Below are 17,109 nucleotides of genomic sequence, written 5' to 3'. Positions count from 1 at the left end.
TTACAGTAGTGTCTGCTATGCAATGCATTTTCCTTTTGTGAGATTGATTACTTTTGGAAAGCTGATTTTGATGTCAATGTCCAGGTACCATCTCAATGCAGCACAGACATGGTGAAGTTGGTGACAGTGGAGCAGTCCTGTCGTGTGCTCACCAGCACCCCCTTCAGGGAGTGTAATAGTGTGGTATATAAACTTTAAATTCATATTATAAAAATATCTTCTGAAAAGTCCTTAATGCTCTTTTATAGTCTTACTCTCATTTTTTGTCATTGTCAGGTGGACCCTGAGCCGTACTGGGACATTTGTACTCATGACACATGCTCGTGTGCGTCTGTCGGAGATTGTGCGTGTTACTGTAATGCCATTGCTGCGTATGCACACGAGTGTGCTCAGAAGGGAGTGGTGGTGAACTGGAGATCCAACGACTTGTGCCGTGAGTTTCACTTTCAGGAAACACTAAGTCGATAGCGGTATCACCATTCGAAAGATGGATTCCTCGAAAGACGCAGATTTTGAAAGCGAGGACTCGGTCTTCGACGGCCATATCCACCGAAATCCACTACACTGTAAAAAGTGAAAGTTGGATCTACTAAAAAAAATAAAGTGAGAAAATAAAAGTTAAAGAAATCTATTTTCTGGGGGTCAAAAGTATTTTTTGTAGTTAATCCAACTTTCCCCTTTACAGTGTAGGGGAACTGAAATGAGTTGGTGTAGCCTACCGAGGCTGCATTTGAATGGGTCGCAAAAGGTCTTTAAATGCAGCCTTCAGAGGATGCAGCTTACGAATTGGGATGCAAATTTTTTTGTGCTATGGCAGCGCCGTAGTTGGATAGTGCAGATTAAGGGTTGGTAATATTATAATAAGATCCCCTTCTGACATCACAAGGGGAGCCAAATTTCAATGATCTATTTTAACACATGTTTGCAGAGAATGGTTTACCAAAACTTAATAACTGGGTTGATCTTTTTCACATTTTCTAGGTTGATGCACCGGGGACCCAATCATAGCACTTAAACATCCGATTTTCATGATATGTCCCCTTTAAATATTAAATCCATATGACTGTATTTTAAGTTCTCTAAATCCATAGCTTTGGGTGAGGAACAAACACAAATTCCTTAAATAAAAGTGTCTTATAAATAACTGCTTACTTGCTTACGTACAGCCCTAAGCTGTGAGGAGTTAAATAAGGACGCAGGAGTGAAGTGCGAGTGGAAATATAACGCCTGTGGTAGCGCTTGTCCCAAAACCTGTCAGCACCCTGAACCTTTGAACTGTCCCGTGACATGTGTGGAGGGATGCCATGCTGTCTGCCCACCAGGTAGCTCACCAGGAATTCGCATATACTTGAAAATACTTCACAGACTTCTGTCTCACTTTATTTCACAACTGTGGTCTACTTCAATGTCTTCAGGACAAATTTTGGACGAGGTGCTAAAGAAGTGTGTGGAACCATCGCTGTGTCAAGACTGTATGCATGCTGGAGAGAGAATTTCCCATGGAAAGAAGTTTTTCCTGAACCACGATGATCCACATCTCTGCCAGATATGGTACGGTAAATTGTGTGTGGGATCTTAAAGGGTTACAGTAGGTCACCTAAAAATGAAAATGGTTGCTTAGCTAGGGGACCCCCATAATCTTCGAACACTGCCTAAAATGCGTCTTTGTGTTTAAATGTGTTTTAGCCACTGTGAGAGCAACACAATGACGTGTGATCCATGTCCCGAAGATATTTCCTCCACGCTATCACCGACCACTATCTTCAACACTCCGACACCCCTCCCGCTTTCCACGGCGATACCGGAGGACGCCTGTGACAGGGCGATGGATCTGGCTTTCTTAGTGGATGGATCATCTGCTATAAGTGAGGAAGACTTCGACTTAATCAAACTCTTCATCCTAAGGGTCGTGGAACGGTTCCGCATGGGTTCCGCTCACACCCGTGCCACAGTTCTGCTCTTCCACTCCGGTGTGAAGAGTTACGATATGCAGGTGCAGAAGTGGATTTTTAAGAATATGGTGCGTGGGTTGCATTACAGTGGTGGGGATGTGGCGTTCATGGATGAGGCCATAAAATACCTGGCGGTCTACATCTACGACAAGAACAAGCGTGTGCACGCGGGCCGCGTCGCTATCTTGCTGACGGCCAGTACTAATCCTCGGCCCATGCGCAGCACTCAGCGGCTGCTGCGTAAGAAAGACATAACCATCCTCACGGTCGCCCTCGGACCCGACGTCAGTATGGCACAGGTCAATGAGATCACAAAAGCGACGCCCAGCAGTCGCGCATTTGTGGTCAGCGGTGCGGCGGAGCTTGACGACCGGTCTCTGGACATCACCGACTACCTTTGCACCTTGGGGTTGGACCCGGAACCCCCAAAGAAACCCACTACTAGAATCGCTAGTGCCACAACTACACCAGCAACCTTAACAACTATTACAACCTCTAAACCCAACGTTGCCACAGTTCCCCCAACCGCTGCTATTCTCTTTTCTGGGACCACACTTCCTCCAACTACAGTAACAACAACCGAGGTGGTCTTCTTGTTGGAAAGCTCTAACTCAATGGGCGAGGAAAACTTTAATAAAACTCGTGATGCGCTGGTGGACGTCATTGCTTCACTTGATGACAAAGAGGTGGAGAATCTTCGAATTACAGTGATGCAGTACTCTCTCACTGTTACCGTGGTGATCAACCGCATGGAAATGTGGCACAGGGAGCAGGTGCTGCGTAGAATGCGACAGTTACGCTGGACGAGTGGGGAAGAAGTCAACACGGGTCACGCCATTCAATCTGTATATGAGTCTGTTTCAACGGAGATGCCCAGTCGTTCACCGGACCAGTTGGTTTTTCTTATAACGCAGAGTCCACCTACCGACGTGATTCGGCGCCCTCAGAGTTCCACCCATAGGAAATTGTATCCGATTGGGATTGGCCAACATATTCGATACGAGGACCTCGCCCTGCTGAGTTTTCCGGAGGAACCTATCATGATGAAAAACCCATCGGACATTAGGAGATTGGGTCCCATGCTGATTAATATCAGTAGAACAATTAATCGCCGTCTGCTGCCCACACTTCCACCGAGAGCAACACTGCCCCCTTCAGGTCAGATACTAGATCACTGCTTTATCCTCTGTTCCATTCTTCTTCTTTCCCTTAAAAATTATGTATCTTACACTGCCTAAATGTACCTTGGTTACAATTATATGCATGTGTGTTTGATCAGTGCCGTGCTCCAAACCCATGGATCTGTTGTTCCTGCTGAGAGCCTCTTCTGATAACCAGTTTGAAGACCTGAAAACATTTGTGAAAACGTTTATAAGAAGCACACCTATCGGTAAGTCATCTGAATGAATGCCTCCGTATAATGCCGTATATTGGCTCATGTGATGAGGATTAATGTGCGTTTTTAGGTCGTAATGAGACACAAGTTGCGGTGATTGTGTATGGAGCGAAATCAGCCATGGGGATCTCCTGGAGAGATGAGCAGAATAAAGACAACCTCATCAAGCTGCTAGATAATTTACACGGCGAATCACACAACGCATCCAGACTGGGTAAACATGCGACGCAGCAGGCGCAGTGCAGCTTGACAGTTTAAATGTATGCCACTTGTACATCTGTGCGTTCTTTCCTTTTTCTCTGCAGGAGCTGCTCTGCGATTGGCCGTGCAGACTGCCGTTTCATCCACCAGCGGGGGACGGATGGGCATCCCTAAAGCCGTGGTTATGATTGTGACTGACAGGTCAATAGACTCGGTGCATGAGCCTGCAAATGAGGCTCTGACCGCTGGTAGGCGATTTTGTTATACAGTGGTGGCCAAAATCATTAGAACAGCTGACAGATCTGTGAATATGAACCTTTTTTGCCTCCTTTATAATGATTGTTGAATTGGCCCCTTGGTTACTTTCAATAGCAGGGGACTATTTTCAGGCGCTGCGTACACTGCAAAAAATAATTTTCAAGAAAAAAAATATTCTTAGGATTTTTGTCTTGTTTTCAGTAAAAATATAAAAAAATTCTTAAGTTCAGATGCTTTTTCGTGATGAACAAAACGATTCAAGAAAATAAGTCCAAAAATATCAAATGCAAGTGATTTTGTGCATAAAACAAGCAAAAAATCTCTAAACAGAGATGAGTTGTCACAACTTATAAAATATAGTTGAGAAAAGTCAACTTAATTTTTTAAGTTATAAAAACTCACCTGTAGTTATAACAACTCATCTCTAGTGAAGATAAATAATAGTAAGTTGAAATGACTTGTAAATCCGAGTTGATTCAACAAAAATTTTTAAGGCAGCAAAGTATTTTTTACAGTGTGGGGTTGAGGTCCGGACCATTAAGGAAAAAGGCCTAAATCTCTTTACGATGGCTCTATTGTATAGTTTATAGAGCATAATGATGACTTTGTACTGTAGATACAGTGGTGGCCATCTTGTGGAGATTTGCATGTTTATGTTTCATACAGGTGTATCTGTGTTTCCTATTGGACTGGGTCAACAGTATGACCAAACTGAGCTGACTGTGCTCGCTGGCCTACATTCTCAAAACAACATTATCCGGCTCAGAAGCACAGAGTACCTGCTTGCTATGGTTGTGCTGGACCAATCATTCATAGATAAACTCTGCAGGGGTGAGACATAGACACACACACAACAATACATACACAAAAAGTGCATGCCGTTTCAGCAATTTCATGATAATGAAGTGAATGGTGATGATTATGATTATGACGGTGATGATAATGTCCTTTAGCGGGTCCACCGGGAGTGTGTGTGGATGATGAAGGAAATGAACGGAAGGTGAGCTGAGAATAAGTCGATGCAGAATTCCCATAAACTTTCCAGAATTCCATCAAACTTCACCTACACTGCAAAAAATGACTTTCTTACTTAGTATTTTTGTCTTGTTTTCAGTAGAAATATCAAAAAATTCTTAAATTAAGATGTTTTTTCTTGATGAGCAAAATGACCTAAGTAAATAAGTCTAGTTTTAAGACAAATAATATACAATTTAAGTGAAATTGTCCTTAAAACAAGCAAAATTATCTGCCAATGGGATGAGAAAAAAAATTGTGAAATAAGATTTCTTTTTTCTTAAACACCTAATTACAAAAAACTTTCTTACCCCATTGGCAGACATCTTTGCTTGTTTTAAGCACACATTCACTTAAATTGAATATTTTTTGTCTAAAACCTAGACTTATTTTCTTGGGTCATTTTGGTCATCAAGAAAAAGCATCTTAATTTAAGAATTTTTAGATATTTCTACTGAAAACAAGACAAAAATACTAAGTAAGAAAGTCATTTTTTTGCAGTGTATAGCCAACTTTCAATTTACCAGCTTCTAATTTTCTATATTGCGAAAAAATGACTTTCTTAGTTAGTATTTTTGTCTTGTTTTCAGTAAAAATAACAAAAAATTCTTAAATTAGGATTTAAATATATCAAAAAATATCAAATTTAAGTCAATTAGTGCTTAAAACAAGCATCAAAAATCTGCCAATGGAATAAGTTGAATTTTTTCATAAACACTTAATTCAAGAACATTTTTTCTTAATCCATTGGCAGATCCATGATATGAAACTGCAAAAAATGATTTTCAAGAAAAAAAATCTTAGCATTTTTGTCCTGTTTTCAGCAAAAATATCCAAAAATTCTCAAGTCAAGATGCTTTTTCTTGCAAAACGACCCAAGAAAACAAGTCTAGTTTCTAGACCAAAAACATCAAATTTAAGTGATTTTGTGCATAAAACAAGCAAAAAAATGTGCCAATGGAGGAGGGAAATTTTTCTTGAATTTAGTGTTTGGGGAAAATGTTTAAGATTTTTTTGTTTACCCCATTAGCAAATTTTTTTGCTTGTTTTATGCACAAAATCACTTAAGTCTAGTTTTTGGACCAAAAATATCAAATTTATTTTCTTGGGTCGTTTTGCTCATCAAGAAATAATTTAATTCTTAATTTGGGATTTTTAAGTTTTGGATATTTTTATTGAAAACAAGACGGGAATGCTGGGATTTTTTTTTCTTGAAAATCATTTTTTCAGTGTACATCTTAATTAAAAAAAAATGTAAACAAGAAAGTCATTTTGCAGTACTGATGGAGTGCTTTCTCCATCAAACAATCTCAGTTCCTTCATCACTAGGCCTTGGGATCCATAACCTCAGATGGCTTTCTTCATCATGGAACTAACTTCATCCTTCACCAAAAACTCACTGCTCAATAACAAAATACTCTTAAATCTAAGGCCATAAACAAACTATATGCTACAACACGTTTCAGTGTCTCATGCAGACTAATGCTGCGTACACACCAAATGCGAAGCGTCTCGTTCCTTGCTCTAGATTACTAGCGGGATTTAACTTTGTGTTGAATATTTTGAACTTGTGCAAAGACATGTTTGAGGTGTATAGCGTGTGTTTTTACAGCAGTTTCGCATCTTTGCTTTGAATTTAATAGCGCAAATCGTTGAATTTGTGTTTGGTGTGTACGCCCCATAACAGGTTGCTTGTTTGTATTTTGTGCATTTTAATATTTGCCAATCTCTGTCCGTCAGCCCGGTGAGGTGTGGATGTTGTCAGACAGATGTCACTCAGTGCTATGCAACCCATCAGGAACAGTAACGCTGCAAAGCCATCGAGTCAACTGCGAGAAGATGGAGCGTCCCGTCTGCAAAAACAACCTCCAGCCCCTTCGGCTAAACCACACCTGCGGATGTACCTGGGCCTGCCCCTGTATGAACAAACCCCCCTCACGACACCTGGTGGTCTCATGGATTGCACAGATGTGCACAAACCCATTTTAAATAGACTGATTGTAGACTGATTTTATTTGCAGAGACACACACAGGGCGCAATTGCAATTGAAAGCACACATGCAGTGCCACACATATTGTTACGTATTTGAAAGCGTTAAGCAAAATTACTATTTACCTCCAATACTGTAAAATACACCTACACGTCTTGCACATTCAAGACTTTTCAAAGTGTCAACTTTACTGTAATTTTTCAGGCACCTGCATGGGCAGCTCATCCAGTCACGTCGTGTCGTTTTCGGGTGCAGCTCTGAAGCTTAAATCCGCTTGCTCCTATTTGCTGCTTCGTTCGGGAGGGGCGGAGCTAGTGCTGCATACATCTGCCTGTCAAAGCTCACCCAATCAGATCTGCATGAAGAGCTTGGAGCTGCGGGAGGGTGGTATGTCTGTGATGCTACAGGATGACATGAAGGTGTTGAAGAAGACTGCATGCATGTATACGAGTACATTGTACAGTAAGGTAACACATTATGTATATTTCAGGTGTTAGTGGATGGGGTGGATACTGCGGTTCCCTTCAGAACAGAAGGAATAAGTGTGACACAGATTGGTGCAATTCTGCACCAGTTGAGATCAGAGCAACACGGTTTCACGCTTACATTCACTCCACACAGCAACGAGTTCATGGTCAATATGGACATCACTATGGAAAGCAACACCACGGGCTTGTGTGGTAAATACAGTTGAGCGTAACAAATTCTGAATCCAGAAAAGAGTTTCAGTTTAACATTTGTGTTTAATATTGATTTTAGATACAAAACTTGGCCTTGTTTTCACAAAAAGTCATTTCATTGGTCTTTCACTGCAATTACATCTCCACTTCTATAAAAGTCTACACTGCAAAAAATGATTTTCAAGAAAAACATTTTTTTAGTATTTTTGTCTTGTTTTCAGACCCCCTGCTTTCAAACAAACACACAAAACAGGAAAAAATATTTTTCAAATAAATTTTGAGCAAAAAGCTGAAATAATTGCATTTTTGGAAAGAAATTTTGTTACACTGCAAAAAATGACTTTCTTACTTAGTATTTTGTCGGGTTTTCAGTAGAAATATCTAAAAATTCTTAAATCAAGATGTTAGGGTATTTTCTTGATGAGCAAGATGACCTAAGAAAATAAGTCTAGTTTTAAGACAAAAAATATGCTATTTATTACATTTGTGCTTAATAAAGCAAAAGTATCTGCCAATGGGGTGAGAACATTTAGCTTGAACGAAGTGTTTAAGAAAAAATGAAAACTTATTTCAAGATTTTTTTTCTCACCCCATTGGCAGATAGTTTTGCTTGTTTTTAGCACAAATTCACTTAAAGGTGCGGTGTGTAAATTTTAGCGGCATCTAGTGGTGAGGTTGCGAATTGCAACCAACGGCTCAGTCCACTGCCCAACCTTCGCTTTTGAAATGCATAAAGAAGCTACGATAGCCACCACCGGACAAACATTTAATTGTCTGAGACAACTTAGTAAAGACGTTTGTCCGTTAAGGGCTTCCGTAGAAACATGGCGGCACAAAATGGCGACTTCCATGTAAGGGGACCCTCGGTGTATGCAGATAAAAATGTCTCATTCTAAGGTTATAAAAACATAACGGTTCATTTTAAAAGGTCTTTATTCACCCCTGATAATATAGTTTTATAGCCTGGGTGCCAGCCGATCTTAGCCCCGCCCACAAGATTTTGATAACGGGAAGATCGGTCTGGGGTTTCTGCGTTGAGGAGCTACTATGCTAGACACAAAGCTGGTCGAACCAATCAAATTGTCAGGGCGGGCTTTATACGATGATGGACAGATAATCAACAGTAACGTAATGAACCACGTCACCAAAGAGCGCGTGTGTGGAATCTGTTTACAACGAAATGGCTTCCGCTATAGAACTCAGATGTGTGGATTCTGACATTGAGTCTGTTCTAAAAGATATCGACAGAGCATTGATTTTAAAAGAGGAACAGAGAAACGCGAGCAGGGCATTTGTTGATGTTTTTGCCGTCCTTCCTACGGGATTCGGCAAAAGTTGGTCGCAACTGAAATGGGTATTACGGCGATGCAACTCGGTGTGCATGACGAGATGGATATAATTAGCGGTCATTGCCAGCTTTTTTTCGGAAGCACGGAATCGTGGTTGCTGAATAAGTGGAGGGACATACTAGGCTCCAATATTTTCAAGCGAACGTAATGGGTATCGTCGTGGATGAAGTTCACCTAACGTACAAATGGTAAGAGATAATCTGACTGTATGACTTAGTAAATACTTCATGTTGTGATATAAACGAAATGTTGTAAACATAGTAGGTGTTGATGTACATTCGCTAACTCAGACTTAGTATAATCACAATGTTAGTGTCATTGTAGCGAAATATCTAGCAGTTCGGTCAGGCTGCAAAAGACGTAATTTCAACATACGTCTCACACCCCGTTGCTTTGATTGGTCATAGGTCTATCCAATTGAGTGCAGAGGCATTTTTCGGTTGAGACACGCCTCATAATTATAGCTCAATGGAGCGTTATCAGACTCAAATTCTGACTCGAATTGAGTATGACAACGTCAGGCTAATAGTTTTGTATATTATTTTGCATTTCTTTCAAGAGATCCTTCTAAAAATTACACACTGCACCTTTAAATTGAGTAAGTAAGAAAGTAAGATTTTCAAGAAAAAAATCTTAGTACTTTTGTCTTGTTTTCAGTAAAAATATCAAAAAAATTCTTAAATTTAGATGCTTTTTCTTGATGAGCAAAACGGCCCAAGAAAATAAGTCTAGTTTTTAGACCAAAAATATCAAATTTAAGTGATTTTGTGCATAAAACAAGCAAAAAAATAAATAAATCTGCCAATGGGGTAAGCAAATTTTTCTTGAATTTTGTGTTTAAGAAAAATGTTTAAGATTTTTTTGCTTACCCCATTAGCAGTTTTTTTTGCTTGTTTTATGCACAAAATCACTTAAATTTGATATTTTTTTTGTCTAAAAACTAGACTTATTTTCTTGGATCATTTTGCTAATCAAGAAAAAGCATCTTAATTTAAGAATTTTTAGATATTTTTACAGAAAACAAGACAAAAATACTAAGATTTTTTTTCTTGAAAATCATTTCTTGCAGTGTATAAATAAATATATTAAGGGTAGATAATTTTCTGTATGTCTCTCTTTTGTCTTCCTCTCAGGTTCATGTTCTGACGATCAGTCGGGTCTGGTGCTGTCTGACGGCAGTGTGACCACGGACCCTGAGGTATATCTGAAGGGATGGGCTCTGGGCGAGTGTGTTGCCAGTCAGGAGGTCATGTCATGTGCTGCAGGTGTGGCGCTGGGCTGTGACGTGTTAAGTTCAGAAGTGTTCAGTCGCTGTCACTCGCTGGTGCCGCCCCAAGACTACATTCAGATTTGTCGAAATGTGGCCTGCCAGCCTAACGCCATGTGTGACCTCATCTCAGCATACAGCAGCATGTGCAGACAACTAGGAGCGTGTGTGGACTGGAGATCGCCCACCCTTTGTCGTGAGTCATAAAACAAAGTGTGAAGTCTGCAGGTCTCAGGTCAGTAGCGAGGTGGTGTGAGGTGATTGCACTTATTGTGTCCGAGAAAGAGTTCTGACTCACTGGATTATATAGGAAGTCAAACTAATTTTAAGATTAGTTTGTCCTTGTTTCATCATTCATTGTGCCAAACCTATATTGGGTTTTTTTTTTGTGAATGCATTGGGAAGAATGTTAGGCTGGATTTAAACTGCAAATCTTAATGCCCAATTCCGATTTGTGGCCTGTATCCGATGACTTGCTTACATCATCTCGTATCTGATAACTGCATTTACACTAAACACTTGGCAAAACAACTCAAGGTAGACATACTGACCCGGAACAGCTTAAACCACAGAGGAAGTAAAATGTTGAGAAATGCAATGGATTATTCAAGATTATAGAGCTTTATTTTTATAACAAGACATAAAACTTCAACATTACTCCACTAAGGGTAGCCATCGTCTTCCATTGCGCTGCTAAGAAGAGTCATATGATCGCAGGTGGTGTCCACCTGAGTTGACGTCATTTACCAGCGTTGCATTTTTAATGACGCACAACACGTCTTGATATGGCAATATCTGACCTGTCTTCTTTCATTGCGGAGGCGAATGCATGTATCTGATTCATGTCCAATTTATTTCCACATATGAATGAGGCCTGAAACCGATCAGAGAATATCAGAATCTATGCCCTTTTTTCCTGCTTACACGCCCGTGGGTCATTGCTCTGTTTCTTGCCACCAAACATCACTAATAAAATTTAAGCTAAATCTTATAAACCAACCAAACTTAGATTGATAAAATCAGGTGCCACCCTACGAATGCCACCCCAGGCCTACTAACCCTGCATGGCCTCCTATAACAAAATCACAGATACAATCGCAGATGTGCATATTGTAATATGCATATCGAAATGGTTTGCAAAAAAAATTTTTTTTTATTATTTCAAAGTTATGTATAGTCAAAGTTTAAGGGTCAATGCAGATATAGACTGCCACATTAATGTGCATGCCTGTGTGTTTATGAGCGCATGCGTGTGCTGTGATGTAAAACCACTGTAAAAATTAGAGTATGAAATTACCTAAAAAATGTAAGTAAACCAACTTCAAATTTTTAAGTAAATATTATTTATAAATTACAATTAATCCAAACTTAAATGATAATTACAATGAATTATAAACTTTTAAGTACACTATACTATTGTTTTACCTTAAGTAGTGTTTTCTATTTATTTTTGTTCAAAAGTCACAGAAACAGACAGTGTGACTCATGTGTAAGTGTGAAGAAACTGAGCTCAGCGCTGGCATTGACTTCACACAGTTATTGTTTATATGATAAAGCAACACACATCCGACCTACAGCGTAAGCACACACACACTTTTACAAAATGGTAACCACAAAACTAAAGAATAGCAAATTTTTCTCCAACATTGAGGATTTCTCTTTACTGAAAACCACATAAAATATCACTTAATTAATTTAATTTAATTTTTTAAAAATGCTCTCATAATGCAGGCTCATGCAAAGCATGCTGGGAACTGGAAATCCTCCGAAACCAATTGTGTTGATTTTACATTAATAAAATTTGCAGTGCTAGCAGTGGCGGCCGATGACTTCTTTTTTGAGGGCGCTTGATGCAAAGTTGTTCACAACATGTATGTAGCCCGTCATGTGTGTGGTTCGTAATTTCAAAATATGTGTTCTGCACGTCGAGTGAACCTATCTGCATCACGTGTCTTGTCAAAATAAGTGCCTGCTGCAGATGCATCCAAAGGGTTCATGATAAAAAAGACGCTCGCGTTAGCCAGATACTCTTATAATCTTATGCATAATCAGGTTTTAAGGGAGTGTCTTGGGTGTATTTTGTGAACGTGAGCGTCTCTTTTATCATAAACTGTTTTGACGTGTGTGCAGCAGGCACTTATTTTGACAAATCACGTTATAAACATGGTTAACAAGACACATATTTTAAAACGCAAGCAACACACATGACACTCCAAACACAAATTTTGAATTTGCGCCGCTCGGATGAGCAGTCACGAGCCGCTACTGAGCGCTAGACTTTTTTTTTTTTAGCTTAACTGGCAGATTGAATACCATAAACCTCATCACAACCACCAAAAGTTTGTTAAATTAATTTGTTAAAATGAAGCTGTGGTATTGAAATGACTCCATTTGGAAGTTATAAATAAAGTTTCTGAGTTAGCTCTTTTACTCATTTTATTTGAGTTTGTGGAACTATAGTTGAATAGACATAAATCTTTTAAGTTGAATAAACTTTTTTCACTGGTTTTGAGTACAGTTTACTCATTTTTAATAAGCACATTGTACAGTTCAGGTTTACAATGTGAAAGATGATCAAGAAAGGATGTGAAAATGTTGTTTAAGCCATTTTAATTTTTTACTGTAGGTATATTTTAATAGTTAAAATGGATTTAAAGCAACACTATGTAGTTTTCATGTAAAAATGACTTACAGCTCCCCCATATGGTTGAAAAGCGCAACAGTGACTGGTATCAGACACTCTTCTGCAGGCAGGGGGAGGGGCAGGGCTGTGTTTCCTACCCTCCACTGCCACTTTCAAAGTGTGCTTGTAGCAGCTAGGAGGCTGCTCAGGTTGCAGCAACAGTACAATTTGTCCAGTTAAAAGTTGTTCTATCACTGAAATAATTTTAGAGACATTATTTAAAGGTAAAAAAACTACATAGTGTTGCTTTAACAAACTTGCATATAGCATTAGTTAGAAAGCAGTATTACCAAATATTGCTTTTTTCTTCAATATCATGCATTTTATGCTAAATTAGTTTTTTCCACAAATTAACTAATTAATTAAATTTTGGAGAAAATTGTCAAATAATTGAATTGTGTTTGTGCAGCCATGTCATGCTCAGAACCGCTGGAATATGCCGCCTGTCGTACGGGATGTTTGGATCAGTGTGAACAGGGACAGTTTTATCCTGGAGACACCGTTGCTATGGGTGATACTGTGATTAAGGCTAATGGATCACCGTGCTTGTCCACACCAACTGAGGGCTGTTTCTGCCCTGAAGGCTTGCTGTTAATGGGTGGTAAATGTGTCAGCGAAGAGGTCTGCAGTCAGTGTGTGGACCACCACGGGAAAACGTACAAGGTACCACACTTATAAAATTAAGATTTAATGCACATTTTAAAATGGTTTAGTTTTACAATATCCTGTTATATACGCACACATGTGAACGCACATCAGTTCTAATATTCAATTATTAGCAGTTAATAATCTCTAATAAATGCACCAAGCTGATATTTATTTTACATTTATTCATTTAGAGAGAGCATTTAAGAGCGAAAGTTGAGATGACATAGAAATTTTTTTTATATATTTGAGGCCGCTAACGTCAAAAATGAGAATGATATTAACCAAATGTTCTCGGCAGGTATTATACGTTTATAATTTTTTCATCATGGCCTCACGCCATTTAGAAACACCCCTTTGTTGGCAGAAAATGTCTAATAAAAATGCAATGTACAAAACGTCATGTTTATATACTGCAATAAATGATTTTCAAAAAATCTAGTTTTTAGACCAAAAATATAAAATTTAAGTGATTTTGTGTATAAAACAAGCAAAAAAATTATAATAATCTGCCAATGGGGTAAGTAAAAAAATCTTGAACACAAAAAATTCTTAAACATTAAAATCAAGAAAAATGTACTTATTTTATTGAGTCGTTTTGCTTATCGTGAAAAAGTATCTTAATTTAAGAATTATTAGATATTTTTACTGAAAACAAGACAAAAATACTAAGAATTTTTTTCTTGAAAATCATTTCTTGTACAGTACAGTATTATTTTCAAGAAAACATTTTCTTAGTATTTTTGTGTTGTTTTCAGTAAAAATATAAAAAAATTATTAAATTAAGATGCTTTTTCTCAATGTTCAAAACGACCCAAGAAAATAAGTCTAGTTTTTAGACCAAAAATATCAAATTTAAGTGATTTTGTGCATAAAACAAGCAAAAAAATCTGCCAATGGGTTAAGCAAAAAAATCTTAAACATTTTTCTTAAACACTAAATTCAAGAAAAATTCAAGAAAAATGTGCTTACCACATTGGCTGATTTTTTTGCTTGTTTTATGCACAAAATAACTTAAATTTGATATTTTTGGTCTAAAACTACACTTATTTTCTTGGGTCGTTTTGCTAATAAAGAAAAAGCATCTTAATTAAAAAATTTTTTAGATATTTTTACAGAAAACGTTTTTTCTTGAAAATCATTTTTTGCAGTGTATATATTTTTTATTTTGCCACTGTTTTATAAAAGGAATAAGAAACAAGAGGCCATATATACCTGGATGTATATAACAATTACAAAGGTTCAAACCCACATGGGGGACACATTGAGCTATCAACCAATGTGCCGATGAACAACACACTTAACCCTTTGTTGCTTTAGGGGCCAACCTACATACACATTGAGCATACAGTTTTTGCAATCATGTGAAAGGCCCTAAAGGCATTTTTTTGGTTGCATGGTTATAAATAAAGATTTTATTTAATTCCATATAATGCATAACATTCCTTTGTCATATGTGTGTGTTTCAGTTTATGGAGAGCTGGAATCCTAAGGACAACCCTTGTCTGCTATGTGTGTGTCTCGATCAACAGCGTATCAACTGCACGGCTCTCCCCTGCACCAATGCTAAAGGTGAAGTCACAAAACACACGCAAATCCTCTCGCTTTCGTTCGCATGCGCTGCGCGATAATCAGCCTCATTTCTTTGAAGTGGCTTTTCAGTGTGTGTTGTCATGGTAACCGTTGCTGTGCTAAAGCTCCAGAGTGCGGACAATGCGAGGTTCTCCGGGAGAAGATGGAATCCAAGTGTTGTCCTGAATATGAGTGCGGTGAGCTAAATACATTGAACACACTGTATCCAACCACAAACATTATGCATGTAAAATACATCCCTGTATATATTCACATATAAAGTAGTATACATCGTCTGCGGTGCTTGTTATTCTAAATCCAAGCCATCGCAAGAATGGATAGACAGAGCCAGATCAATAGATGGATGGCTTGTGAGTAATTACCCTAAATTAGCCGCCAAACCAAATCAACACTATGTGGGAAATTATTATACAATCAATACAATTAATTTCCTGTAGCTCAATTGGTAGGTCATGATTCATGTCCCTATCAATCAATATCAAGGTCATGGCTTTGATTCCAAGAATGCATGGACTGGTAAAATGAATAAATTTACAGCAGAAGCTTTTATCCAAAGCAACTAACAAAAGTGAGGAAAACAGCAAAGTGGTTTAGCCTTGGAGAAAATAATATGAGTGCTATTTATTAGTTATTATAGACACACCTGTCAGACACAGTTTGCACACTACAAAGTATACGGGTGATTCTCACGAAAACTTGGTTTTAAAAATCTCAAGCATGAAAATGTAAAAATTGCTTAAATTTCCTTTTCTTCCCACCAGACATTGAAAAACAAAGTCTGGAGTAAATGGGAACATTAATTTAAAAACTTTTACTTATCATTTAACACTTTTTGTAACATAATTTTAAAAATTTGTCCTAAAAAATCTCATTACTGCAACAGTCAGAAAACATCAACACTGACATATTTTCAAAATGACATGACAAACCTGAAAGAACATAATTTGGAGATTCTGCACATGCATTTAAAATCAAAGTATTATGCTTCTATTCATTAAATTAACATTTAATAAGCATCTGTTGCGGTAATGATAATCAAAATGTCGTGTAAGCATTCTGACAAGAAAATATTTCAAATTAACTGTAAAAAAATGATCTTACCTGGTAGCCATCTTGAAGTAACTGGTCCATGTGCTTGGTCACTCAAAATCAAACTTTATTAAAATTCTGTATGTGTGCTGAAACTGTTCTCAAAAAGTGTTGCGGAGGATGAGAACATCAGGCATGGACACATCATTTTCCTAATTTTTCTTCATTATTATCATACATGAATATTCAGTAAATATTTTTTCTGTCATCTAAAGTAGCAAAACATCCATTTATTTTTTTTTCTTAATATTTTTGTGTTAATTTGATTAAATTACAACATAACGCATGTTCAAACACAGTTGGACACATTGCGGTAATGAGAATTTCAGCAGAAAATGAGATAAAATTTCCAATTATAAATTCTTATGTTGAAATCACACATTGTGCAAGGTAGAACACAGTATTGTGTTAATTCTGATGCTTTTTAATGTTACTATATTACACATTTTAAAGCTAAAATCATTAGTGCCGTGGTGTTTCAATGGTTTCGTGAGAATCACCCATAAGGTGATTTTGCATTGTTTCATCTTCACATGAAATATAAAGTAAAGAAACACAGGAAATGGAAAAATTATTAAATATATAGTATAACGATAAGATTAGATACCGCAAAAATCTGTATTATATCAGTTCAGTATTAAAAAGTAAATTCTTCATTTTACGCTAAATCCGATATCAGCCGTGTTTATTGTGTCATCTTTTCTTCATTTTTCCAAACCACGACAAACGCCAGTCCTCCTCCTCTGCAGAATGCAATAAATCCACTTAACCAGTGCTTTAAGTGGGCCGGAACGCCCCGGTACTCAGTACCGCCACTTCTAAAAATAGCTCTTGAGCGTACCACCACCTCTACGTGCGCCCAGAACGTGCTTTTAGCGTACCGGAACGCTCATCTGTTTAAAAATCCGAGGTTTAATTAAATCATTTGGCTGTGCTGCCGCTTTTCAGAGCGCCCTTAATGTACGCTTCCTAATTCGTTCCACCGAGAGCA

At 38.0% G+C, this 17,109-nt stretch overlaps 1 protein-coding gene and 1 long non-coding RNA gene across 3 annotated transcripts in view; one reads left to right on the top strand and one right to left on the bottom strand.

The window, feature by feature from the left end:
* LOC129419540 (uncharacterized) overlaps positions 1 to 17,109 on the bottom strand; it is an 88,730-nt gene that overhangs the window by 14,062 nt on the left and 57,559 nt on the right. The gene's annotated exons all lie outside the window — the stretch shown is intronic.
* Positions 1 to 17,109, top strand: part of vwf (von Willebrand factor) — a 51,155-nt gene that overhangs the window by 24,096 nt on the left and 9,950 nt on the right. Inside the window, exons 24-40 of the mRNA XM_073853785.1 lie at positions 85 to 183; positions 277 to 433; positions 1,167 to 1,322; positions 1,416 to 1,551; positions 1,687 to 3,110; positions 3,232 to 3,342; positions 3,419 to 3,562; positions 3,654 to 3,797; positions 4,474 to 4,638; positions 4,761 to 4,807; positions 6,562 to 6,739; positions 7,017 to 7,231; positions 7,303 to 7,492; positions 9,975 to 10,304; positions 13,201 to 13,454; positions 14,906 to 15,008; positions 15,134 to 15,205. Coding sequence (XP_073709886.1) covers positions 85 to 183; positions 277 to 433; positions 1,167 to 1,322; positions 1,416 to 1,551; positions 1,687 to 3,110; positions 3,232 to 3,342; positions 3,419 to 3,562; positions 3,654 to 3,797; positions 4,474 to 4,638; positions 4,761 to 4,807; positions 6,562 to 6,739; positions 7,017 to 7,231; positions 7,303 to 7,492; positions 9,975 to 10,304; positions 13,201 to 13,454; positions 14,906 to 15,008; positions 15,134 to 15,205 — 3,925 coding nt within the window. The remainder of the gene's footprint in view (positions 1 to 84; positions 184 to 276; positions 434 to 1,166; positions 1,323 to 1,415; positions 1,552 to 1,686; positions 3,111 to 3,231; positions 3,343 to 3,418; positions 3,563 to 3,653; positions 3,798 to 4,473; positions 4,639 to 4,760; positions 4,808 to 6,561; positions 6,740 to 7,016; positions 7,232 to 7,302; positions 7,493 to 9,974; positions 10,305 to 13,200; positions 13,455 to 14,905; positions 15,009 to 15,133; positions 15,206 to 17,109) is intronic.

This window comes from Misgurnus anguillicaudatus, chromosome 15, assembly GCF_027580225.2.
Source record: "Misgurnus anguillicaudatus chromosome 15, ASM2758022v2, whole genome shotgun sequence".
NCBI lineage: Eukaryota > Metazoa > Chordata > Actinopteri > Cypriniformes > Cobitidae > Misgurnus > Misgurnus anguillicaudatus.
This window is presented reverse-complemented; position numbering and strand designations above follow the sequence as displayed.